The sequence below is a fragment of the Chroicocephalus ridibundus genome, chromosome 1 (assembly GCF_963924245.1).
Source record: "Chroicocephalus ridibundus chromosome 1, bChrRid1.1, whole genome shotgun sequence".
In the NCBI taxonomy this organism is placed as follows: Eukaryota; Metazoa; Chordata; class Aves; order Charadriiformes; family Laridae; genus Chroicocephalus; species Chroicocephalus ridibundus.
The window spans coordinates 133084682-133111599 of record NC_086284.1 but is presented as its reverse complement, the minus strand read 5'-3'; the positions used below and the strand labels follow the sequence as shown (position 1 = coordinate 133111599).

Genomic DNA, 26918 nt, shown 5'->3' with positions numbered 1-26918 from the left:
ACCTAGAAACGACTCGTATATTGTCAAGAAAGTGGGTCTGGCAACGTGGGAAAAAGGCAGCATGCTCACATGTTTAACTTCCACGTCATGGCTTGTTTGGTTTCTTAGGTTTGTTAAGTTTGTACCACAATCATTTTACAGCAAAGACAGTCTCTGTTTATAACATAGCAGCAGCTGCTCGTCGCTGGGGAACTGTATGATGACTAGGAAGATTCAGTGCTGTAACAAACAGCCCGGATTACCCAGCCAGGCTGCTGAAAATTATCTGAAGCCAAGAGAGCCCTCCGTAGCCTCCAAAACACGACACCTGGTTCTTCTGGCGCGGGGACGAAGCAGCAGCAGGTATTTACCCTCCCGCAGCTCAGGGGAGTCAGACTAAGGCAGCCCCGGGCCTGCTCCCCCCGTCTCCCTGCGGAGGGGCCCGTGTTGATCCCGCAGAGTACCCTCCCTCCCTCAGCCCCGGCGGGGACTGGGGCTGCCGGGGCCCTGAGGCGGCGGGCGGGCGGGCGGCAGATACCCGGCCGGGCGAAGATGAGGCCTCCCTAGTCCCAAAATGGCGGCAGGAGCGGAGCGGAAGCGCCCGGGAAGGCGGGCGGAAGCGGGTTCCGCAGCCCGTCAGCGCTGCTTCCGGGTAGGGGAGGGAGGGAGGGGGGGTGCCGGCGTCTGGCTGCCGCCGGAAGCGCCCGTGTGTGCGGGGCCCAAGATGGCGGCGGGGATGTACCTGGAGCACTACCTGGACAGTAAGGGCCGACGGGGGCGGGGCCGAGGGCCGCGGCTGGCGGCCCCCCTGGCGGGGGCACGGAGGGAGCGCGGCTGGGGGCGGGGCCCCGCGGGGGGTCGAGCTCTGCCCTGGGGGCTGACCGGTCGCCGGGGCGCCCGCGGCCTGCTCGGAGCCTCTCGGCTGTCCCCGGCCCGGGCGTAAGGGCCCCGTCCGCCGCGGAGAGGACCCGGCTTGGAAACGGCGGCTCCGGCGGACGGCCCCGAGCGTCGGTACGGGCTGCCCCTTCGCCTCCGGGAACTGCGGCCGCCGCGGGAGGCCGGCCCCGCTGCTGTCTGTGGGCGCCGCGCCGGCACCGGCGGCAGGCACCGGGTTTGTCCCCGGTGGAAGGAGCCCGGCGTCGCTCCGGCCGCCTTTCGGGAGCGGCGGCTTGGCTGTGGGTGGCTTTGCTGGGTTGAACTGCAAGGGCTGGTGAAGCGAAGGCGAGGATAAGTTTTGTATCTGTAGGGAGGTAGTTTCCACGGCTTCCTTCGCTGTAGGAGCGCGGTCCCGTTTCTCTGGTGGCAGAAGCGCTCCGTAAGTACTAACGGAGTTGGTGGCGTTATCGGAGTCCTCGTACCATACCGTCCTGCTTTAAGGTGCTTATAACGTTGTCAAACTCTGCCCTTTTTGGGGGATAAGACTTCCAATGCGTGTTTTCTCCCCCTCTGTTCTTAAAATAGTTAAGTAGGCTAATTGGAGGAATTGTTTTTGAAGTAACCTTTGATGAAAGTTCTTTCCACGTTTTTTTTCTGATCTGGTGTTAATACTAAAAACAGGGGGGTGTGGTGATGGGGTAGTGTGTTTAAAGCGCGGTTGTACTAATAACGTGTCTGTTTACTTCACTATACCTGGTCGAGATAAACCTCTTGCTCTTTGCATGTGCTTGGAAACATTGGAGCTTGGTTCTTCAGAAGTTTTGCTACACTAAGGTTCCTCCAGCAGCATGGAGCTAATAATACGTTGATATGGAGACAAAGGGTCTCATTCCTTATGTCTGCAGTGCTTCTCTCGTCATTAGGAAACCTAATTAAATTAAGAACGTTCAAGAACTGTAATACATTTCAGTGAAAGCTGAAAAGAAACTGGAAGTGGGCAGGAAAGGATCTAGGAGCTCTGAGGAAGGAGAATGCAAAAGCCAGGAAGAAGAGTTGGATGAGGGGGCAGATTGTTAGAGAGGAGCAAGGAATGCTGAGCGAAGATGTATGTTCTTCTGCTTTTCTCATTCCATTATGGAAGACTGCAGTTGGCTGAGGCTTCTCAGCAAAGATGTCCAGGAGTTGGGAGGACACGGGCTATGTAAGAGATGGACAACGAGTAAGCCCCTGGGGAGGATGCAGGGGTTTCCTACTGGGAGTAAGAGCTGCAGTGTGAAGATAAAGGAGTGAAAGACTGGGATTTGCGGATGGTAGGCAGCGATCGGAAAGAGGCAGCACTGAGTGTGGAGAGGTATGTATGGTAGATACCAAATCATAGAGAAAGCAAGCTGTGGGTGAGCTTAGGGGCTAGACAGTGCTCCCACCAAAGCGAGACACTTCTGTCTCCCACTGTCAGCTGAAATCGATGAACCCCCTGGAAACTCCTGTATTCACCGCTAGTACAGGCGTGCAGAGAAAATTACAAACTCTTACTTTCTCTCTCAGCTGAGATCTGTGGTCCTGCAATTGAATTAGAGATTCTCATCCTGTTGAAGGTGGATGTTACTATGGTGGTGTAGCCTGTCATTTTTAAGGTGTCTTGCTAAAAAACAAAACAAAAACCAGTAATCTGCACAATGTAAAAGTACAAAAAAAAAAATCTGGCTACAGAGATGCTAGGAAGAACAAAGCAATCTTCGCTGTGATAGTTTAGCCATTTTTGCATGCTCCCAGCGCTCTTAAGGCCTTTTTCAATTTTGTCTGGTGTCCTTTATAGTATATGCAACATTTTTTCCCTTTGCTAGCTAATTGCAAGACAGTTGCTGTTGCTTAATCTAGAGTTCCTTTCAGAAAAGCGCACCACATGAATTGTAATACTTCCAGTCAAAAAGCATCTGTCTCAGTCTTCAGTAAGTTAGTTTGCTGATAGGATTTCCTGTCATGGTTTTGTGACTTTTGTCTGTAGTTAATTGTCACAGTTCCAATATTTAGTCAGTGCACTTATAACACCTTTTATCTGACATGTTGAAGTGTCCCCTTATTAAAAGCTTTTTCTCTATGTAGATTGTAAATGACTAAATCTCAACCTTCTTTCTGGTAACTTAGGGGAAAAAAAAAAAGAAAAGAAAATAGCCTGTGATAATATATTTTTCAGTTTTCTAATTTGTCATCTTGTTCTTCTCCAAGCCTGCTCTAATCTTTTGACATCCTACTTGAACTTCTGACTCTCTGCATTCGGTCCTTTAGTAACGGGTCTTCTTCATAGTACTACCTAAAGAAGGCAGGTTATTGTTCTTCTGTTGGGTATGCCCTTATGCCTGTTTGCCTTTGCCTTTCAGCTGGGAGCTCGTATTCAGGTAACTATCTGCCGTGGTATTGAAATGATACAGTCTTCCTGTTTCTTAGAAATATGGTCCAGCATCCTTTATCCATCACTTATATTGCCTGTTCCTAAATGTACTACCCTCTGTAAGACTTGATGGAAAGTATCTGTTTGCAGTCGGGCTGTCTCTTGCTGTCCCAGTGGTCCGTTCCTTCCGTTCTCGTTCTTCCAGTCTGTATCTCACTTCCAACTGACAAACTTTTCTTCCGTTGGGTCAAGAACTGCTTTGTGTGGGATTTGCATGAGGGGTGCAGCCACTGCTGATAGTTCTCTATAATGCATTCTAAAGCCTTACGTAGCCATTTGAAGTACTTTTAATATATCTTATGTTTGGGGTTTTTTTCATATTCTAACTTGTTATGCCAGATACTTTCTGATACTGAATCGAGTACTTGATGCAAATTGTAGTTTAATCACTACAAAAAATTTAGATTAATTGATGAAATGTATGTTCTTACCAAAAAAGGTCCCGTCAGGCAAGTTTGTTTTAACACTTAACCTGTATTTTCACTCTCATTTAGTTTTTTGAAATTATCTCAGATCAGCTATTCTATTTCTTTTCATGCCTGCCTGCCAGCACTCAGTTTTTCCCCTCCTCCTTCTTTCTCTTTTTATTATTTTTTTTACATTATTTCAGTATTTTAAAATCATTTGGTTCAGTTAATGTTCCAAAACTTCCTGAAAATTGATACAAATAAATAGTCCAGAACCTTTGGTCAGCTCTCATAAAAATGTCTAATATTTACCTTTGCTTCTTGGAATGGAATTCTTTCAGTATTATAGTGCTAATGCAGACACAGTTTTCAGTTGATTTTTTTTTTTCTCCTCCAACAGAGATTCTCTTTCATATGGTTTACTGGCTGGATCTGCTCAGGGAATGAATGAGGAGTGTGTGATGAAAGAGGGCAGTTGTTTGTAGGACCTCTTCAAATCCTTGAAGAAAGGAAGGTGTATAATGAATTAAGTGAAGATTGTAGGAAGAAAAAAGGTGGCCTTATGTTTGAGGCAATTGAATACCACTCTGGCAAAGTGAGTTTGATGTTTGTGTTTGTTTTGGGGGTCATGCTTTTCACAGGTTCTCCTTGCATAGATTGTGCTTCCCTCAAATTATGAGTGACAATTTGTAGCCAGAGAAAAGCAGATGTGCAGAATGCGTGTAGCTGCAGCTGAAGTCTGTTTTGAACAGATAATTCCAAAGAGTCAGGCCACGTAGCATGTTTAGACATTTCAAGAGGTGTGTTTGTAATTAGCTGGCCTTCTTGGCTTTAATCTCTTTGCCTCAGTAAATCTCTTGTCCTTCATTTTATTGGTAAGGGAAGTGGGCCACTCCACAGCAGCATTGTGGCAAAGCATTCACATGTCACAATAATGAACGCCTTGAAAAAGCAATTTTCAGGTTGAGGTTTGGGTCGTGTGTGTGTGACTCAGAGAGTATGAATTTTATTTTATTCTCTTTGTATGTATGCAAAGAGAATAAAAACGTTGAATCACTGCTCAGTCACTGGGAATGAGAAACACCTTGTATGAAAATCTCATGTGGTTAGGTAATTAGAAACTATACATTAAAATGCACAAGCGGTCTGACAAAGCTGTGCATACAGCCTCCTTTGTTTCAACTTATGAATTTTTAGTCCTGTACTTTGGACATCTAAAGTTCTTTTCCAGAAGATTTTTGTGGAATAGCCAAGTTAACAACAGTTCTCTTAAGAAACTGCCAGACGCCTTTTACTAGGTCTGGTATTTCAGTAGCTTTCAAGAACTTGCTGTAATTTGAGACTGGGTTTAGACCTAGGAAAAGACATGCCCTTGTCTTTGCTCTGAGTTGTTAATTGCAAAGCGTATCTGTCTGAAATGTGTTAAAACTCCTAGCAGGTGTTTTTGCAGCACAAAAATACGCACGTTCCTTCTCTGCTGAACATCCTGACAGAGGAACTCCTTATCTTGTTAACTCTGATCACCCTCCTTCCTTCATCCCACTGAAGCTGCCCCTTCGATGACTATGCTGAGCCAAGGGATTCAGGGAAGGGGAAGAAGAAGAAGAATGGTTCTTCTTCCGTTTCTCTTCCCAAGTGTTTTATTTTGAGCACGGTTCTTTCTCAGTTCTCTTCAATTTATTCAAACATTATCCTCCTTCTGGTCTCTAAGCCATTTTGTGCCTGCTTCTGAGGGGAGAAAGCAAGAAGCTGAAGTGCTTTCCCTCACACCAAGAAAGCAGTGCAACTTTAGTAGGGGAGAAACTATGGGTGCAACGGAGTTAGAGATGTAGAAAGGAATGGAGGAAGAATTAGACGGAAGAAAAAAATCGTGTTTTGTGATGAGAGGATTGAATTTGCATGAAGATGCATTAGAGGAGTTAATGCTTGCTCAAACTTGAGTTACTGTGCTTGGCTCAGTATTTGCTCTCGTACTGGGTTAGAAATACTGTAGAAGAAGTGAAGGCTTTGAGGGGGAGAAAGAAAGGGTGACTAATACAGATTTTCCAGAAGATGAGATGCAAATGCTGAGTTTTCTTCATGTTTGCAATTTTCGAGAGGATCACAAAGCTTCTTTATACTAGACATCCCTGAAGTACATACATTTAGAAAACAGTCCCAAATAGTTTTCTGTAAGTCTCTGTTTGTATGAGAATGTGCCGTGAGTTTAGGGATTATCTTCGTAGTAGAGGGAACTGCTGTACAACGAGATGTATTTTCTACCCTCAGTGCTTCCCCGTTTACTAAGTAGGTGTACTTGGTGACAACACACAAGTTTTATCTTCTATGGCAACGGAACCAAGGCACATACCTCTCCTCAGCTCTCTGGTGCCGGAATTTATTACGAGGTGATCTCTGTGCTCACCTACCTATTCTCTGCTGCTGAGGATGTGTCTGCCCAGTTGCTCAAGTAGCAGAGGTGAATGGAAGGGTCGTGTTTGTGGACATGCTTTCTGAAGCGAGCAAACGGCACCTTCTCTGATGGTTCCGGCCATCACTGTCCACCACGTATATTCCTGCCTAGGCTGATGAGGCTGTTGCTTTATTTGCCTTACTGAATGGGGAGCACATGTTGTTCCAGTTGGGAAGTGTGTGCCACACTGGAAGGAAGTTTAAATTTCCTTATGGTTGAACTGGTCTGCTGCTGAATAAATGTCAGTATAAAACATTGGTAAGGAATGGTAACAAAACAATAAAAAAATGTTTCCATCTTCTCCCACCACAAACCTTTGAGGAACTAGATTTGGCCACCATTTGGTCTAAATTGGATGTAAATGCTTAGGAGAGTCAGCAGCAGTGGGCTAGTAATCTTGGTGAGCTCAAGAGGTAGAAAGATGTTGCTGGCCTGTCTACTCAGATGGCTGCTTGGTATTCATTCCATTGTCTTGGAGACCACCAGTCAGGACGTGTTCCAGGAGCAGACACTAGGAAATATCTGCCTCAGCGAAGAGGATGATGGAGACAGCAGACTTAGATGAGGAGTCCTCAGCTGGTAAGTTAACACAGTACTGTGTAGTCATTTTCTTTGGGGTTTTCCCCTCTTCTTATATTGATTAGGGAGGCACCAAGTTTCCTTTGCTCCTTCTATTTGCATGTGTCAATAGACACATAGAGTTACACGGGTTCAGGGCTTGTCAATACTAGAAAACTTATGCCAGCATAAGCACAGAGCAACAGAAGCAGCATACAGCCTTTTGAAAGTCATCGTCTTTCTCCTACAGCTGACACGGGAATGTCCTTTCATTCCTTGATAACATTAGCTAACCCAGTAAAATAGGATTATTCTTTCAGAATAGCTCCGTTTGTCTGGATAGCTTCATCAAATGAGGGTATAATGTGTATTGTCATCTTAATACTCTTAGAGGGCATGGGTGTGATGTCAGAACTTGCTGTAGGCTAGTCATTGATTCCTTCCCAGTCCTGGCTGCGTTCCAGATTCTCCAGTAGTTCTTTTATCTCTCACTTTACCTTTCATCATTACTCTTATCCCCTCCCCAGTGTAGCATGTAGCCATACCTTCCCGTTCTTGTCTCTGAAGTTTCTCACATCATACTTCAGATATGCAAATCTCTTAATAAATTGTTTCTATATTCAACATCGGTTTAGTGTAATGAAAGATGCCTTTCACCTTACTGAGACTCTGGATTAGCATCTGTGATGCAGCACACACGATCTGTGGAAAATTACAAAAGATCACATGCAGGGAAGAGGATTTGGTGATTCATAGGCATCATTTGTTTCTGTGTGAAAGCTACTGGCACGGCCCACACTAAGCTAATACATTTATTATTGTTAATGACCAGTTTATTTAGAATTGATTTTGGTTTTGACTGGTATTTTCAACAGAGCTGACACAAGATGCCTTTACAAGACAAAGGATGCTGCATTTTCTCTGCATTACTTCACTTGCCCAACAGCGAATCTGATGTGACCATTTTGGCAAATGGCCCTGTGATCTCTTTGGTGGTGGTCCCTGTCCTTGGAGATCCATGACAGGCTGGGAATGCCTGGAGTGGTGCAAATTTCATTTGATGTGTCAGTCTTCCAAGTCCTCCAAGCTTCTGAAATCAAGGTTGATCTTTAACATAGCAATAAAGATCCTCTTTTCTGAAACTTAACAACATTGCCTACTATCTTGGCTGTGGATGCCGTAGTAGTGAACTAATGTAATAAGAAAAAGAGCCCTCCCTCCCCCAGAAAAGGGTCCACTCTTTGGGGGGGAGTATTAGGTTTCTGTGGCTTTTACGTTGACTGTTGTTGCTGACTGATGCCTGTTTCTTTGGACAGTGCCTGAAGTAGACGCGCCTGCGTGGACTAGTCTGCAGTGCACTGGCCCAGAGCTCGGGTTATATGACATGGCTGCAGAATTCCTGGGTGTCCGTGGGCAAGTCAGTCTACTGCGCACCCCAGTACCCAGTTTGTGAAAAATGTAGGTAGTACTATCCCTTACAGAGGTGTTGTGAGGATAACGTTACAGTTTAGGCTGCATATATTGCAATGGGACTGAGCCATATATGAACAGAGAGAAAGGTATATATTATGGTCATGCTCCAATTTCAATAAATGATGTAGTAAGATTAACAATTTGCTTAGAACACAGGACAGTAGAAACAGCGCTTTGAAAGGGTTATACCCTCTAAAAGGAGGGATGCAGGGATATACAAGACATCCTTCCCCCTAATGAGGAAGCAAGGAAGCTCCTGAAGATTGCTGTAAGTCAGTTGTCCTGCAGTATCCTTCAAATGCTACAAAATCATGAGAATCAGAGTACCGAAAAGTCCTGTGTGCTTCCCCCGCAAGATCCCAATCAGTTTCCTGTCTCAGGGGGCAAAGAATTTACCCTCTCATTGGGGCAATCCCTGGCACAAGCAGGATGGGTTTAATTACCTTCAGCAATGTGGTGTTTGAAGTGTTTGCTGAAATCTGTACTATTCAATAAAACAACTGTGGTTGTGTTTCGAGATGTATTTTCACATTTTTTAATAAATTTAAGCATGCATCTGAATGTGGTAGGTGAACAGATGGGAAAGGCACCATGTATTTGTATAGTGCTTGGTGCAGTGGGTCTCTCTTGCGGAATTTGGACACTGTGACAGTACAAACCCATCGTTTGGCACAGTTAAAAGACGTGCTATGGGAGAATGAAGCATAGTGAAAGTTAGTGGGTTGTGTAGGCTTGCTCTCTGTGTGTGTATGTCAGAGTTAACATCGGAGTTAAGTAGCTGAATATCAGTTGCCTACGCTTGATACGCCACATGGGTTTCTAAAAAGACATAAATAAAATAATTGGAAGGGAAGGAGGGTGGTGGTGGATTCTGACTTGGAGAGTGGGAGTGCATGGTTCTTAAGGGACAAGACTGCATGGTTATGGAAGTCTGCAGAAGAATGAATGGGGGAAGGAATGGCAAGGAAAGAGGAGAATAAAACAGATGAAAGAATGAGGGTAATGAATGGATAAGAAGTGAGGAAAGGAAAGACAAAGGTAGGTAGAGTGACTTTTAACTTGTGATAAGAAATGAAAACAAGGTAAGAAGAGGAAGGGGTGAGAAAAATTCAATGGGCAGCTGGTGCTGATGCTGTACAGGGTAATCGTACTGCAGCAGGAACGAGTGGGGCACAGTGAGGCTGCGCGTGGCTCTGTGCGGATCTGTGCAGGTATGGACGTAATTGTGCTAATGCCAGCCCATGCTTCGGGCCAAGCTGCTGTCCTTGCTAGCACTGTCTTTGCTGTACATCTTCCCCATCCTCCTCTTCCTCTCTTGCTGCTATGCCATTTGTGTTGAAAGATGCTTTTCTTTATTTTTCTGTCAGATTGTTGCCTATCTGGCAACACCACCACTGCCCTTCACTGCCCCCTTCTCTAGTGATCAAGGATGCCTGTAGGCTGTGTTTTCCTTACTATGATCCATCTCAGAATCAGAATTATTTGGGTAGTATTTAGTCGTGTATTTAGTCATGACAAGTTCAGGCGCAGCAAGGAAGAGCAAACAAATTGTAAAGGAAAAAGGAGAAATTCAGGAGGAAACAAAATTACATACATAACATGAATGTTTTTAGATAGTCTGAGGGAAAGTGTGTTGTGTTAGTAGGAATGAGGAAATGGAAACTTAAATGTTAGGCTTGTTTTTATGGAACTGTTAGGGTGATGTTGATAGCCAGCGCAGCACAGACCAAGCAATTTCAGTGAGTGTTCTGATCCCTGTGATAGTCTGTGATGAAGAGCATCGGGGCTTTTTTAAGGGTACGCAGGAGCTTTTGAGTTAAGCTGCAGACAGTAGAAGACTTCCCCATAGTTAGGTTAAACTACATACCGTACAGTTTGTTGCTCAGTTAAAATTTGCGTAGCTGCAGCTTCATCTTGTTATGCTTTTTGTTCTTGCCAAACTCTTGCTGGATGATAATTTGTAGTGGCGTACGCAGCTTCTTTCCACTTTTGATTGCAAAGATAAAGCATCTTAATAACAGTTCTGATTATAAAGTCACTGTACTGTCAATTGTTTCCTTTTCTCCCCATTTATTGTCGAAGCAATTGCGGAACAGTGGTCCAATAATAGATTTGCAGAGTGAAAGATTTTGCTGGGGTTTTACGAAGTCATTTTGCCAGTTTTAGCAGGGAAGGAATTCAAATGGCAGGGGTTTGTCTCCCCAGACCTTGTGGAAACCTGCCCAGCTAATGAGCCTCTGGAAGATCATTGCTCGTGGGTACTTGACTGGTAAGTGATCCATCAATTGGGTCTGTGCTGAGCGTCTGCTAGGCCAGAGACAGAGCTGGATGATGTCTCTCTCGACACTGCATGGAGGCAGCAAACGAGGCAGGGGAGGCACTGTCCTGGCCACGGGGCTGGCAGCGAGGGGAGGAGGCGCTGGGAAGCAGCGTCTCCGAAGGATGGATGGCAGGGGCTGAAAAGATGAGGCCAGGCACGTAGAGGCAAAGGGAAGACAGAGGCTTTCCAGACAAGGGTGTGCGCTGGCGTTAGTGGTGGTGGTAGATTTCTACAGTAACGGCTGTAAAAACTAGAGCACGGTCCCTGTCAGGTTCTGTAGGAGAAGCAGACTCTTTCCTGAGTTTCTCCTGCTGCGAGAACATCACTGTGAAACGTGGCCGCAACCTCGTGTGGGGTTGTTCTGCCTGGAGAATAGCATCCTACTGTTTTTTGTACTAGCTCAGGTGGTCACTCTATCTAAAGGTTTCTAGCCCTGCTGAGAAAAAACTGACTGTATCCAGTGGAACTTGTGCCTTTACCGACTTCCCTTTTTGGAAGGGAAAAAGAAAATACATTATTCTTTTTGTTAAAACTACAAAGTCAAGAATGTAGAAGTCATGATCTTCCAGGATTAATAAACTCGGTGTAAATTTGACACATTGTGTGCAGTGCAAGAACAGATACGCTTTTCCTCTAGAGGATACCTGTCTTGTCTTCTGCAGGGGATGCTTTGGAGAGAAATGAAAAGTAGCGTGCTGCAGTGTGACCCATGTTTCATTTGCTGTACAAATTGAAAGGTTTGGAGTTGATGAGGCTGGCGATGGCAGGAAGGAAAAAAGGCATGGTCTTGAGATTTACAAGCCAGATTCCGTCCCTGACATAAGTTCCCTTTGTCAGCAATGATAATTTTCAGCATTGTGTCCCCGTTGTCTTCTGATATGCTTTTTTGAGCCGTAGGGATGTAATCTGGTAGTCAGCTGCTTGAACCTTGTGTGAAGTCTGTCATGCCGGACAAACATGGAAGTATCAAATTTAGGAACGTGCAGACAGCCTTAATTTTTCTGCCTACTAATTTTTTGAGAATTTAATTTTGCACTTTTAACTGTGCTTGAATGCAAGGGGGCAATGTGTATGTGCTGTGTGATTATGTATCTGAGTACCTAAGGACAGGAGCATTTCTCGGATATTTAAAATAGAAATGGCAACAGAAATTTATTGAAGCAGTAGCTTGATTACTTATAAACATTCTTTATGTAACTTTCATATTCTGTTTGTGTGAAAAAATAAGTTCAAGAAACAACTTCTGAGCACAGTGAGGCCCACGGTTCTTATAGGAATTAATTTCATGGTCCGTGTGTAGTACTTGTTAAAACCTGCCCCTTGCATACAGACCTTCCCCGCCGGCTGATTGCTTTTCAGGGAAATGTCTCTGCTGTAGGAACATGTGGCAGTGAAAATAGAGACTGCTGCCGGGATTAATGTATTAGGCAATTTTGATGATTTTTGATTCCACTTACACTATCTCTGTGTTGGAGAGCGGGTTCCGGAAGGAGGCATGCTTATGTTGTGTTTCTGAAGAGCTTTTCCCCACACCTTTTTTTTTTTTTTTTTTTTTTTTAAAAAAAAAAAACTGCAAGAGAGATTTATCTTTTTTTATTAGGTATAAAGGTGACAACAATCAAGCTTGGACGTCAGGTTAATACAGTGGCACTAGATCTCAGTTTGATTAGACAGGCATGGAAAAATGAGATATTTTTTTTTACCAGCTTTGTCAGTTGAGCATCTGGTGATGCCTTAGGGGGTGAGTAGCATAGTGCATTGAAAATTAATTGACTATCAACTTCACATTGCTCATTCAGAGCCCTGCATACATTTATTATTCACAATGTATAGCATCATTTCAGGTGTAGGACAGACTACACTGAGATTATGGTGCAGAAGGCAGAAGAAGGAACACGTGGCAGGGGGTTAGGACTGCTGTTCACTGCTCCCCGTCTTGTCTCAAACTTGCTCTTTGGCTCTGCACAAAGTGTCTCCGGTCCCCAATATGTAAAATTGATGCAGTCATTTTTTAGTGCATTAGTGAGATCAACTTTAATTTTGACATCCTTGTGTAGAAATAACTAAATGGCATTATTTACCAGCTGTTGTACTATTTTTTTCGAATGTAGTTCTTGGATGCATTGTATTATAACAACTGACTTCACTACAAATGTTGGTGTTCTGCTTTCGTGACGTAGGCCTTTCTTGCGTGGCAGCAGTTTCCTGTTAATTAGTATGTATTATAGAACTATGCTCCTGCATTAAATATATGATATTTCTATAGTCTGTCTCCTTTGGAGTTGACAACAAATGGAAGCATGCCGATGTGCACCAGGAAAGGGCATTGGGAGTTGCTGGAGTGGTGTATGTGTTGTTACCAGTTAGCTTTGTTCCTGCCTTGGCATTGTGGACAGGAACCTGACTTCTCCATGTATCCTCCTTTCCCTGCAGGTATTGAGAACCTCCCATTTGAATTGCAAAGAAACTTCCAGCTTATGCGAGATCTGGATCAGAGAACGGAAGGTAAGAATATTAGGGATGGTTTCATTGACAAGACAGGAAGTATGCAGCTTGACCAGCTTTTCTTTCCTTTGCCTTTATCACGGGGATCTCGGGGCAGGGAAGTAAGCCTACGGATGCTCTGATCCTTCAGTCTTTCTTAATGGAGGGCACTGTAGTGTGTGTGTATGTGTGTATTTATGTATTTAATGGTAAACTTGTTTCAGACCTCAAGTCAGAGATCGATAAGTTGGCCACGGAGTATATCAGCAATGCACGGACTTTGTCTTCGGAGGAAAAACTGGGTCTTCTCAAGCAAATCCAGGAGGCCTATGGGAAATGCAAGGAGTTTGGGGACGACAAAGTTCAGCTGGCTATGCAGACCTACGAGATGGTATGAAGGGAAGTGTCTAGTGCTTATCACATGAAAGGCCGTACTAAAGCCCCCAAGCCTGGAAGGCCCTGGTCTCTCTTTTTGGGTCCTAACCACTCTTGCTTCTCAGCTCTTAGTGCAAGCCCTGTGCCCTCTTCTCTTTGCCCTCTTGGGCTCTCTTCTTTGGTAACTCCTGTTCACTGTCATCTTTGCAGGTTGATAAGCACATCCGGCGGCTGGACACAGACCTCGCTCGCTTTGAGGCAGACCTGAAGGAGAAGCAGATAGAGTCGAGTGACTATGACAGTTCTTCCAGCAAGGGCAAGAAGAGTGAGTACCACCACTGGGCTGCAGATTGATACAGGAGGCAGCCAAGTGACTATGGAAGTGGTGGGGATGAAGGCAGGCACTGGAGTGGTACAGATCAAAGACTGTTACGCTGGAATCTGAAGGACAGGTAAAAAGATGGTGACCTGGGCTCTTCTTGTGTGAGCATATTCAAGGCCGCTAGATAAAATTAAGATGGGGGTGCATGGCCTAAAGCCAACATACACTCCAAAGTATTTTAGTGCTGGAGAGCTTGTTACTGTCAGGTGTCTGTTTTGATGAGGTGGCAGATGCAACACCTTTTTCTCTTCTTACCAGAGGGCCGAGCCCAAAAAGAAAAGAAAGCTGCCCGTGCTCGCTCTAAAGGGAAGAACTCTGATGAGGAAGCGCCAAAAACTGCCCAAAAGAAACTGAAGCTTGTCCGCACGTAAGTGTTTAAAAGACTTGTGGGAATAAGGAGCAGCACTAAAAATCAGACCAAGGGAGGCCTAGACAGACTTCCCTGTGAAGGATCTGATAACTCATCCAGACCTGATGGTGTGTCCCCTGTCCCTCCTTGGGAAGCAAGAGGAAGGAGGCCTTTTAATTTTTTCAGGAGAGTCTAGCATGATGGGGAAAGCAAGTCACTTCAGTAACGGTTGGTATATGTGCTTAAAAAAAAAAAGGAAGTGGCTGTGTCTGGCAAACAAGGGCATTGTCTTGGGAGACATGAAGGGACTCTAAGCCAGTTATTTTGTTGACCTACTTTATTCCTGTCCTACAGTAGCACAGAGTATGGGATGCCTTCAGTCACCTTTGGAAATGTGCACCCTTCGGATGTATTGGATATGCCCGTGGACCCCAATGAGCCTACTTACTGCCTCTGCCACCAGGTCTCCTATGGGGAGATGATTGGCTGTGACAACCCAGATGTAAGAGCCTGCGCTTGATGGAAGTAGGGGAGAAGGGAGTGGGGAGAGCCTTGCACAGAAAGTCTTGTCCTGCTTGGGTGGGGCCTGATACAGCAAGCAGTGATGAGAAGAGGGCTTATCTCAGGTAGTTTGTAAGGGCAGAGGGGTGGCTTGCTAGGACCTGTTAAGTGCTTCTTTCTTCGGGGTTTTCCTTAAAATCACAAGTTGTTTTCTTGCCCCCACAGTTAGCAAGGGAGGAGGGGAGTTCTCCTTGCTAGCAATGTATAGGTTGGGTGTGAGTCTTCGTTCCCTGATCGCTGCTAGGGATTTGGGAATTTGCAATCGACTGTTGGGAAGCTTCAGTAGCCCAGAAGCAATGATTTCAAACGAAAACTGCTCTTTAACTGACTGCTCTCCATCCCAACAGTGTTCCATTGAATGGTTTCATTTTGCCTGTGTGGGTCTGACAACAAAACCAAGAGGAAAATGGTGAGTGAACAAGCAACCTGGAGGGCCCATTAGTCTTTGGAAAAGGGATGTCCTGGGTAGCAGAAGCACTGTATATGCACACTTAGAAGACCTCTTGAAAAGGAAAATTGGAATTAAGGCTTTGTCTGGAACCTTGGAAAAGGTCCTTTGGGCTGTATGTTCAAGGTTCATGTCATGCCATAAATGCTGGCTTTTTACTTCCCTTTCTGCCAGGTTCTGCCCTCGCTGTTCCCAGGAGAGGAAGAAGAAGTAAAATCCCGTGAGCCCTCAGTACTGCTGCAGGAGCTCTCTTCCCCCTGCCAGGGCCTCGTCCCAGCTCCCCCAGCCCCTGGGGCCTTGGCTGGGGGGCAGTCTTGCCCTGTTTGTGGTTTGGGCCATCCCTGGAATGGTGTGTACCCTCACGGCGGTTTCTGTGTGTTCTGTATCCCTGGTTGCTTCCGAATCCCTAAGAGAGGCCCTCTCTGTGTACTATTCCAAACAGGTCTCTGAACCTCAAAGGGCATGAATGAGGGCACCAGGGTAGCCACCAGATTCCCAGGGATTCAGGTAGCCCCTGATTTTCCTTGGCTTTCCTTCAGCCTCCTCAGAGCTCATTGCCTACTCTCTGCTTAGAGAACAAGGCTATGGGATGGGGGAAGGAAAGGAGGTAAGTCTTTGGCATTTTAGGTCTTTGATTTTCCTGGATCTTTTTCAGGAGAGAGGGAGTAACCAGGCCACTTCTTAATCTAGTGGGCTGGTTGAGAGACTGAAAACCTAATGTACTCCCTATCTTTAACCATTCCACTACTGGCATTGAGCAGCCTCCTTTGTTGGGGAGAGGAGGAGGGAGTGTTTAGAGCTAGCACTGTCCCTCTTATTCCTGGGGTAAACCTGCTGGTCTGGGAAGCGCATTGTGTGAAGGAGGAAGAATTTCTGACCATATGGGGAGAAATGGCTTGATCTAGCCCGTCTTCCGGCTCCAAAATTCTGCCTTCCTTTTGTGCAGTGGTGCTTCTCCATTATGTTGATGATGGGAAGTTTGGGGATTCAGTTCCCACTTGTATAATATGGAATTAAATAAAGCTCATTGAAACAAATACTCTGTTTGCCTTGCTGTCACCTCCAAAGTAAACTGCAGCAATTGGTCTCTTTAGTTATTCTTTCTCTCTCAGCTCTGCTTTTATTCTAAATGAAGAATGTGGTACAGCTTTTTTGTGTAACAATCCTGAACAGTGTTAATAAGTGACATTCTGACTAAGTCAGGCTTGAAAAAAGTACCTAATGTACTTGCAAAAGGTTACTAAGATTTCTAGTCAGTCATGCCCTCACAAGACAGCGGAGATTTATTCACCTTTTTTTTTTTTTTTTTGGATCATTTACTTCATCAGTTGTCTTCTCTTAAATGAGGAGCGGTGGAGGTTATAGAAGGCCAGCCTTCACTGTGGCTGTTGGGCAGCGCAGCTGAGAAAATAAGCCGTCAGGACAAACCACGGGCATCCAAGAATGTGGGTAGGTTTTACAGATAACTGATAACTTGCTCCCTGGTGGGTCACTTTCACCTTGGATCACCTTGTTGCCAGAAACTCCATCTGCTGTTGCTAAGATAATGTTAGGCTCCAAAACAAGGACTGAAGACACATTTCTCTTTGTAGTGTCTGCAGGTGCCTGTGAGGAGATGGTACATACTGAAGCTGCCCTTTATCTGTTCCATTGGCACGGCCTGGAGATGGATGAGCTTGAGTCTCTTCCTGCTTATTCTCTGCTATTCAGGAGGGTTTAAGCTTATCACCTGAAAGATTAAATGTTTTCCTCACAGAGATAACTTGCGCGAGGATCAATGGAGCATTTTTGTTCTTGTAGTCATGAAGCCAAAGCTCTTCTAGGGGTTCATCATTAAAACCATTCAGAGGACTGTGTAGGTGGAGAGCGATGCTACTCTCGCCTTGTAATTGTACGGGACTTTGTCAAAGCCGTCAGCTCAGAAGCTGACGTTAAGTCTTCTGTGAGTTAGCATTGAGTCAGTCTTTGCTTTTGCTTCGAGAAAGGGTGCTCGGGTTCCTATTTGTCACAGGAAAAAAACAGAGGTAAGTTATTATCCAGACTATGGCTCACACGGTTTGTGGTGCCACTGCCACAGTCTGGATCTCAGTCCCCATATTGTCTTCAGCCATTTTCCTGGGGCTTCCCGCTTTAAACAGAGAGGAAGGAAATCCTGGAAGGTGTCGCTTCTGTGTGTGCTACAGTCTTTGTAACAGGAGCTGTGCCGTCATCCAGTGGGTGAGAAGGCTGTCGCAGGAGAACAAATTTCTTCAGCTGGGGTTTATCCAGATACCAGCTGGGTGCTCCACTGGCAGAACAAAGGGAGGATGTGCTCTGAACTTGAAAACGGGCTTTGGGCAAAGTGCAAGGGTGACAAAGGATGCCAGCACTCCTCTGAGTCGTTTGGTTTTGATGGGATGGGGCATAGCAGCAAGCTTTCTAGGAACTGTGGGCCAGAGAGGTGGTTGAAGTGGTGGCCCTGTAATGGAGCCGCTGCTGCTGAAGGTTAATGAGTAGTTTATAAATGCAGGTGGTGTAATGTGAAAGCGGTGTGAGTGGGCAGGGGTGTGCTGCACACCAAACTGGGAAAGAAGGGGGCCCCTTGCCTAAGTGCTGCTTACCGCCCAGGAACAACTCTCTTCAGGGCAGCTCTGGTTTAGGAAACACAAGTGTCAGGTCTTCTGCAGTCGATGTACGATGCCGAGAGGGGGAGGTAGACCAGAATTGGGCCCTTTTCAGGCCAAAGGGTTACCATTGTGCTGCTTGGGACACAGAATTGAAACATCCTTATGACTTTTAATGCAAAACACCTGAGAAACACCTAGGCCGGGTTCCAATTCAGTGCCAGAAAACGGGAGGGAGTGCCAGGCGGGAATTCCACTTACCCACCCTGGTCCTGTCATTGCCCACTGCTTCTGTCAGCCAGCAGTGTGGAGCGTTCGGGGGCTGTCGGTGGCAGCTAAGGGAATGCTTTGAAGCAAGACTTAGAGGAAGAGGGAATTTATATGAAAATATGGATGAAACTCGAGAATTTTTAAGTGGCTTACAAGCATAAATGCAAATGAAAGGACATTAAAAACTAACCTTGGAAGAGAGGGAATAAGGGCAGTAACTGTGCAATATTTAATCCCCGAAGGAGGGAAATAATCAAATCAATAGAAGCTGGAAATTACAAAGTACAAAAATGAAGCCAGTGGGAACAAAGCCTGTAAGCGACACGGCTAGAAACATAAGCAGCTTTTTTTAGAATGCCTTTTGTTTTTGATATAATTGAACATGGCACATGTCCATTACCAACTGCAGATAGCAGAATTGTTTGTAATGAGAGGAGGGGGAAGTGTTCTGTAAATATTTATTCTGTGTTGGTGCTGGTGTCATATGGGGATGATGTACTTCCTAGGCAAACAGTAAGGAGGGTTTTAAATAGCATCTATTGGGGCGACGGCTTTTTTGATCAGCAGTCTTCAGTAAATGGCGTTTGTCGGCCTGCGAAAGCCACCCGAAGGCATCTGTGGTCTGTCAGGCTCTGGACTGCCAGGGAAAGCCTACGAGGCTGGAAAAGAGCCAGCTCTGCGCTGCTCCTTAACAATGTCAAGAAGGCTGCCAGAGCAGTCCAGATGTGAAATACCGAAACAGCAGAGAAGTAAATTGCCTCCCTTTAAAACAAGCAAGAAATCCAGGTCAACAAAATAAAACCAGTTTGACTGGAAGTAGCAAAAAAAAAAAAAGGTCAGTCAAAAATTACTTGATTTTTTTAAAGTTTTTTTTTTTTTTTTTAAAGATCACCTCTATCCCTGTAGTGGTAATAGGATCCAAAAAGTTTACTTCACGTAGAATTGAAGTGCTTAAAAAGGGGATACACTAAGTTAAAGTCATCGTGAACTCCTTTAAAGAACTGCCTAGCTTGCAGATTTCCTGGAACAGCTGTCGGTGCACCATAAACACTTTCTAAAATGGAGCTGGAGAAATTGCCCTTTCAGAGGGATTGGAAATAACCAAGTTGATGAGTAAAGTCAAAAGTCTGAGTTTCAGGAAGCTGGAGCAGTAAGTACAGCACGACAAGAGGGAAGACTTTTGCCAGCCTCTTTAGGCCCATTTATTAATAATAATTGGTCATGCACCCAAGTGACTGGTTTATCTTGTCCAGCTGTGATTGCCCCAACTGTGGGCGTCATTATCTTTTTCAGTGGTGCCCAGCGACAGGACAAGGGGCAACGGGCACAGACTGGAAAACAGGAAATTCCATCTTAACATGAGGAAAAACTTCATTACTTGGAGGGTGGCAGAGCACTGGCACAGGCTGCCCATGGAGGTGGTGGAGTCTCCATCTCTGGAGACATTCAAAACCCGCCTGGACGCGTTCCTGTGCAACCTGCTCTGGGTGACCCTGCTCTGGCAGGGGGGTTGGACTAGATGGTCTCCAGAGGTCCCTTCCAACCCCTACCATTCTGTGATTCCTAGGCAGCTGGGCAAGCCTGGTTGATGAGGTTGTTCAGCAAAGCATTCCCCTTGCCAGGGAGCTCAGCAAGCTCCATCCCCTGGGCTCTGCCACGGCCGTGTCCTCTGCGTGATGTGCACAGAAACCGTCCCAGCCATGACCATCGCTTTCCAGTGGGACCACGTTCTTCATCTGTTGCAAACATAGCAAGAAATTAAACTAGCCCCATAGCTCAGCAACATTCAGCCTTTCATTGAGCGCGCTTGAGGTATCATTTCCCCAGCTATACGCTCCGAGCTGTGCGGTGGGCAGTCTCTTACTCTCTGTCCGAAAAGTTGTGTAAGGCTTCTGGGCTTAAGCAGAGGATTTAAGGCTCAATTGTAGAGTGTGTTTCGGTGGTATTCGCTTAGGTTATTGGGGATGAATTCTTATGAGACAATTACTGCATATAAACATATATATATATATATCTTAGAAACACTGATTGGTGGGTACCCCTGGAGGTCATCTGGTCCAGCTTCCCTTTCAAAGCAGGGCTGATGTCGGTCCTAAATCAGGTCAGATATATGCTGGGTAGCAAGAAGCTCTGCAGGAGGAAAAACTAGGATAAGAAGCAGCAATGTGGCTCCTGGTGAAAGGTTTTCATATATATATTTATATTTATATATATAAAGCGCCTATCACCATATTGATAAACATTCTTTGGAGCCACTCTGTTGGTGAAGATCTTAAGGCTCGATGCAAATGCTGGCCAGATCAGTCCAGAAATCTCAAGTTGTCAGCGGTGAAGAAAAACATTCCCAAGAGATCACTTGCTTATACTGGCTGAAAATAAGACCAAGTCCTCCTGGGATGTTTCTCACTGCAGACAATGCAGATACACATTGTCGGGAAGTGGTAGTTACAGGTGACAGCAGGATTCCTCCCCTCCGACACCTACAGAGGGATGGGTGACACCTCCTCCAAGTCCCAGAAAGGAGGGATATGAAGAGTATCTAGTCGTTCACTTGGCTAAGTGAAGCTTCAGCCAAAGCACAGCAGGACCTTGAGGTGGTGGAGCCCAGGCCACGATGCAACCACGGTGAACAGCCTTGTGCAAGCTGGCAACGGGAGCGCTGATGTTTCATTTCTCCTGGGGCAGGGCAAGGCACACTGGTGGCTTACCAAGCGCTCGTTGGTAGCTCGTTTAACGTCGCGTGATTACCCAAACTTCTGAACGAGCTTAGAGTGAGGGCCCCACAGGAAGCAGACTTGGCTGCTTTGACAGTTTCTGAGCTGTTTTCCTTTGTATAATCAACCACGGCTCTACTTTTTCCCTGCCACGTGAATCAGGAGGATAAACTGTGGAGACATTTAGAAGGTGAGTGGCAACATGAGCGTGATGAAAGTGCGATCCCTGACTGCTCTCAAGCAGCAGCAGTAGGCAAGGAAGACTGCGGCATTAAAAGAGTTAAAGACTAATCGGAGGAAGCAAAATGTCCTATCTTTCTTTCCAAAGGCAACGGAAGGAAGTTTCTCCGTTACCTAGTAGTTACAGTATCAGAAGAAACATAGCTGTTTTTATCAAATAAAATGCATTTCATTTATAAAAATAGTCAAACACCTTGATTAATTTATGCTAATTTATGTTTATTCTTCTGAATACATAAAAGAAATGCAAGTCTCAGTTTAAAAAAAGACATTTTTGCCCAAGGCTTAAGAACAGGCAAACCTACACTCCTAAAGCCTGGTGTGAAAAATCGCTCAGCAAGTTGCCCGCTTCGGTCTGGTTTTGCAGAGGTACAATTTAATGCCAGTGGTTTGGGTCACTGCTATCGAAGGAATAGCTCATTCAAAGCTGAAAACCAGGCTGGAATTCTTTTTTTTATATATCAACAGCGAGCAAGAAAAAGAAGTGTGAGACCGTGAGATTTCCTCGTTCCGAAAGCCTGAAGGATCCAGTCATTGGAAGAACTCATTTAGTTACTACAGAAAGATCTAGGTGGGAAGAGAACCCTCCGGAGCTCTGTATTCCAAGCCCCTGCTCGCACTAGGGCTACCTTTGTAGTTAGATCAGGGTGTTCTTGCACTAAACCAGGCTGCCTAAAAAGATGAGAGCAGTTCCTTCACGCATGCTTTTATGAATCCACTCCATTTTTGGAGGTTGCATTATTAATTCAAGAATCCATTTTTAAATGCTGCTTTTGCAATCAATTAAATATTCCATTTTCTAAATGACAAGTAAAAAAACCCGCTTCATTCACTATTTCCTAACAAAATAAAATGTAAATTAAGTATCTGAATTAATGCATGTTATAACTGTACAGTGCTTGTATAAATGTGAATAGATTAACATATCCACCAAGTTAAAATGAGTGCCAATTTTAATGTAAAGTCTATATTTACCAGCATATTCGCGTAGCTCTCAGCCAGTGACAGTAAACCTACCGGAATAAAGTTCAGCTGCAGAATGAAGATTATTTAACCTGTCAGTAAAGTAAGCCGTTCATATCATTTTGGTTTAAATCGGCACACTCTCTAATGTTTTTGTCTGTGGAGATGGAGATCTCAGCCCTGCTCTGAGTGGGCTGGTACCCGCACCCCTTCACACAGGGCCGTCGCTAACAGGATGAAGGTGTTGGGCTCTTGGAGTAGTTTCTTCCTTCTTTGTGGAAGACCTAGAGCTGAAACGGAAGAGGACCTTTACTCGGCTGCTGTGCAATGGCTCTGATGCCTTCTTGGCTGGGCTGTCCACTATTCCGTTAGTACCAGATGGCAGCTGATCTTAGCAGCCCAGGAATGCTCCTGAGATGCACTTCTGCAGCAGTGGAGGACATCTAAGTGCACGTCCTGTAGGCTCAAGAAAGAGGGGGGGTAAGTGACTTCAGATTCGTAAATTCCCAGCAGCACGGACTAAGGGGAGATAAATCTCACGGTCCATATAGAAACATTTATTAGCTTCCCAAAATGGTTAGTGTAAGTCTTAACAAGTCCACGATAATTGGTTAGGTATATAACAAGTGATGGCAAATGGTGAGGTATGCATTGTGTTGCTTAACAACAGGTATAGGACAACTTATGGCAAGCGGTACTTAAGGTCATTACTTAACTCTAGGAGAAGAGAGAAACCAACAGATAGAGAAAGGAAAAGAGAAAAAGACAGAGATAAGGAGATCACCTGGTTCCAGCATCTTTTTCAGGGAATCTTCCCAGGCATAATCTCCTTCTTTCTTGGAAAAATCTTCCCAGGTACGGTCTTCTTTCTTGGGAAGAATCTTCCCAGGCACAATCTTCTTCTATTGTTTCTTCTTTGTTCCCCCTAGGGGCACTTATTTTCCCCTTTTATGTTTGCTGAATTAGCATGGTCCACCCCCTTGCCGACGACATCCCTGTCTCAGGTTTCTCCCTCCCAGGTGACGTGTAGCATGATTTGGGTGGAGAGAGGAGTGCCACAGTCATACATGTTTACCATGATCTCTATAGTCTTCATTAGCATATGTAGGGTGTGCGCTTTCATATGCATTTCAGGGATAGTGAAGCAAAGGTCACTTGTCAGACACAATGGCCTCGAGAACTGAGAACTAGCAAGCTCACCACACGAGTGGCAGAACTATCCTGTCTTCACAAGACAGTTCTCCCACACTTTCAGGCGCCAGAAGCCTTATCGGTTCTTTGAAGGCCAGGCCTGCGTTATTTATTTCCTTGCGAGTGTTTGAGGCATTCCATTGAAGGCTTGGAAGGCCTTCTGCCCCTCCTCAGGGCATTTACAGTCCGTCTCTTATGCTGGGGTAGGGGCTGCTGTCTCAGTCAGCAGCTTCATTGTCCCACATGTCAGACTAACACCGCTCCCATCTTCCACCTCTCCTTGAGCTTCCCCCACCAGGATGTTTGATTTGTGGGCAGGCGGCTCAGCTCTGAAGCTGGTTTTACTCATGGCTTTATGGTCAGCGGTGGGGCCTGTGCTGTGCAGACAGACGGGGCCACCTGTCTGGGGGAGACCAGACGTGCAACGGGCAGGGGTTGTCGGTGGCCAGGGCTGTTTTAGCAGGGAGGCTCCTCCTTACTGTCTGACGACTCATGTGAAAGGAGAAAATGTGCTCTTCCTTGATGCTGCGCCCTGGCATGAGACCCATCAGTGTCCCGAGCTGAGCTGCAGCCAGCGCGCAGCAAGGGCACCTCTGCAAGCCCGGAGTTCCTGGGAGCTGGCAAATGATTCCTGGTTGCTGAGACTGGAGCAAAACCATATGCAGTGAGAACTGGGATCTGGCAAAAGAGTGAGCCCGGTGGGCGAGGAGAGAGAGGGGACCCCAAGGAGAGCTGGAGCCATTGCTGTTGGACATTGTCATCCCTGGAATGGAGAGGGTAGAACTGTGATGGGCTTTGGATGACCTTCTCTACCCATTCACAGGGTTGCTCTTCTCTTAGGTGTGTGTTTTCATAAAAGAAGGCACCACAGTTTTCCCTTTCCTTTGGTGCTCTGGAAGGCATACATAACCTGGTGTGTCTCAGGGACTCTCTTGGCCCCTTCCTTAGTCTGCCCTAACAGCTACGTAAGCAGAACTGCTCACAGGCCCCTCCATAAGCAAAGAGCCTAGCATTTATCTTCTAGAAACATACTGATATACAAACGTATTGCAGTTAACAGCACCATTATGGCTGTAGCAGTACTCTGATTTTTTTCACTCCAGCTCACATGAGAAAACAGATTCGGGTATTTTTACCAAGATTTCCTTCCTGAAATCACTTTTTTTCCCCCGTAACAGGTGGTTTCTGAAGCGTTTTCCTGTCATCTCTGCTTACATTTCAAATTATTTAAGACACGTGCTTTCTAGGGATCCTGCTTGACAAGACACTAAGTCTGGAATTCACACCTGATCTTTGTAGCCTTCATCTTCTCAGCTTCAGCAAGGCTTTTGACACAGTATCCCATAACATCCTCACAGGTAAGCTTAGGAAGTGCGGGTTAGGCGAGTGGACAGGGAGGTGGCTTGAGAACTGTCTGAACGGCAGAGCTCAGAGGGTTGTGATCAGCGGCCCAGAGTCTAGTTGGAGGCCTGTAGCTAGCGGTGCTCCTCAGGGGGCCAGTCTTATTCAACGCATTCATCAGTGACCTGGATGAGGGGACAGAGTGCACCCTCAGCAAGTTTGCTGGTGTCACAAAACTGGGAAAAGTGGCTGATAACACCAGAAGGCTGTGCCGCCATTCAGTGAGACCTGGACAGGATGGAGAGTAGGGCAGAGAGAAACCTAATGAAGTTCAACAAGCGCAAGTGCAGGGTCCTGCACCTGGGGAGGAATAACCCCATGCACCAGTACAGGTTAGGGGCTGACCTGCTGGAAAGCAGGTCTGCGTAGAAGGACCGGTGAGTCCTGTGGACACCAAGTTGGCCATGAGCCAGCAATGTGCCCTTGTGGCCAAGAAGGCCAATGGTCTCCTGGGGTGCATTAAAAAGAGTGTGGCCAGCAGGTGAAGGGAGGTCATCCTCCCCCTCTACTCTGCCCTTGGTGAGGCCACATCTGGAGTACTGTGTCCAGTTCTAGGCTTCCCAGTTCAAGAAAGACAAGGAACTATTGGAGAGAGTCCAGTGGAGGGCTACAAAGATGATCAAGGAACTGGAGCACCTCTCTTATAAGGAAAGGCTGAGACAGCTGGGTCTGTTTAGGCTGGAGAAGAGAAGACTGAGAGGGGACCTCATCAATGCTTATAAATATCTAAAGGGCGGATGTCAAGAGGATGGGGCCAGACTCTTTTCAGTGGTGCCCGGCAACAGGACAAGGGGCAACAGGCACAAACTGGAACACAGGAAATTTCATCTCAACATGAGGAAAAACTTCTTTACTTTGAGGGTGGCAGAGCCCTGGAACAGGCTGCCCAGAGAGGTGGTGGAGTCTCCGTCTCTGGAGATATTCAAAACCTGCCTGCATGCATTCCTGTCCAGCCTGCTCCAGGTGACCCTGCTTTGTCAGGGGGGTTGGACTAGATGGTCTCCAAAGGTCCCTTCCAACCCCTACCATTCTGTGATTCTCTGATTCTGTGAAGCAGCAATATAACCCTTGCAGCAGAGGAAGAAGGGTCTGTGAGCCATGGTCCTGGCTGGGGTTTTCAAGGGGTTTTCAGACATTTCTGCTGGTGGTGGAGTTTGTGGTGGAACATGCAGATAGGAAAATGCTGAGAAAAAGATGAGGTATTCAAAACAACAGCAAGAGTGACTTGGAAGAGGAGCTTGTCTGCTGAAGGGTGGTCCCTCACAAACCAGACAGGCCCTTCCAAAGCTCAGAATCGACAAGGCGATCGGCTAGCAAGATGGAAAATGCAGCTCCTTTCCTTGTAACAGCAGCGAGTTGTGATCCTGCTGCTACGCATCCCAGCTGCTGGGGTCAGGCAGGCTGTAGGCCTGGGGGTTACAGCTGCGGATATCGGCCCGCCGAGCTCCAGCTCATGCAGCAGCACCGTCTGCCGGAAACGCCGTTTTGTGGTGGCTCTGAAAACAAGGCTGCAAATCTGCCTCAGTGCACGAATTACACAGCTTGTGCTGCATCATCGGTGGTACAGCCTTACAAGTGCCAAGTTAGCCCTCAGAAATCAGAAAATACCATAATTAACATCACCCCTGTGCTGCGCGTTGCTGACCACTGCAATTGCTCGATGCTACAGTGGGGAGCAGACTCCACGTCGATGTGTCCTGTCAGAACTACCGTTCCTCCTGTCCTCACCCCTCTCCCAAAGATGACTTCTTTTTTTGCAGAACCTTACAGCAGGAGAGCCCCATAGCCACACGGCACAAACCTAACCGAACAGCACAGCAGTTTCTTCTGCACTCGCAGCCTCCCAGCCCTGCTGGGTACACGCCACAGAGTAGCTGGCTCCTCCACACGCTTGTGGTCCTTCCCTGAAGGAATTTGACAACCTGAACCAAATCCAGGGTATGCCACAGTGCATGAGAAGTGCTAAGTAGCCAAGCTGTCCTCACATCACTAACCGCCTTCTTTTCAAATACGCAGTAGCATAAAGCATCAACCAAGGATGACTTCTTTGGCAGCTCCTTCATCTTCTGCCTCGTGCTTGAGTTCTCAGTGTACATCCAGGGTCTCTGATCCGTTCGTTCTTGTTTCCTGTTTCCATACACCATAAATCTCTTGCTGGCACATGTAGACACAGGCCATGTAGCCGGCACCTGCCACACATTAATAACGCTGTGTGACACGCCATGTCCGTGTGCTTTCCTAGGTCATGCCTTTCCATCAGCCTCTGAGGTCAGCACTGAGTTCCCCTGGGAAGCCGCTCAAGTCAGGACAACAGAAATCAGCCTGGGCTCTCATGTTATGGGGGAGCAGAGGGGATTAAGAGAGCTGGGGAGCTGAAGGCCCTGGAGGTGTCTAAAATCAGCTAATAAGCAACGTGTTTCAAG

General features: G+C 46.2%; 1 protein-coding gene across 4 annotated transcripts; it reads left to right on the top strand.

Annotated features, from left to right (window-relative positions):
* The first annotated feature begins 653 nt into the window (after window positions 1-653).
* On the top strand, window positions 654-16161 carry ING4 (inhibitor of growth family member 4). Of its 4 annotated transcripts, XR_010073437.1 has the most exons (9): window positions 654-740; window positions 12948-13019; window positions 13223-13389; window positions 13584-13698; window positions 14014-14122; window positions 14459-14606; window positions 15013-15074; window positions 15288-15462; window positions 15556-16160. XR_010073437.1 is itself a non-coding variant. In XM_063353428.1 (8 exons), exons 1-8 carry the CDS (start codon window positions 704-706, stop codon window positions 15325-15327), a joined length of 750 nt encoding a protein of 249 aa, XP_063209498.1. In that variant the 5' UTR covers window positions 654-703; the 3' UTR covers window positions 15328-16159. The 4 variants fall into 4 exon arrangements, 3 of the variants coding, with proteins under 3 accessions (XP_063209498.1, XP_063209511.1, XP_063209518.1); XM_063353428.1 differs by having other exon boundaries at window positions 15288-16159; XM_063353441.1 differs by lacking the exon at window positions 654-740 and adding an exon at window positions 844-990 and having other exon boundaries at window positions 15288-16160.
* Window positions 16162-26918: the final 10757 nt, after the last annotated feature.

What these genes read in the sequence shown, in the direction of transcription:
- ING4 (XM_063353448.1), top strand. Translation starts at nt 8,101, where the DNA reads ATGACATGGCTGCAGAATTCCTGGGTGTCCGTGGGCAAGTCAGTCTAC. An exon ending in GTACCCAGTTTGTGAAAAAT is followed by an intron (nt 8,180 to 12,947) that starts GTAGGTAGTACT and finishes CTTTCCCTGCAG; the next exon opens with GTATTGAGAACCTCCCATTT. An exon ending in CTATGCAGACCTACGAGATG is followed by an intron (nt 13,390 to 13,583) that starts GTATGAAGGGAA and finishes TCATCTTTGCAG; the next exon opens with GTTGATAAGCACATCCGGCG.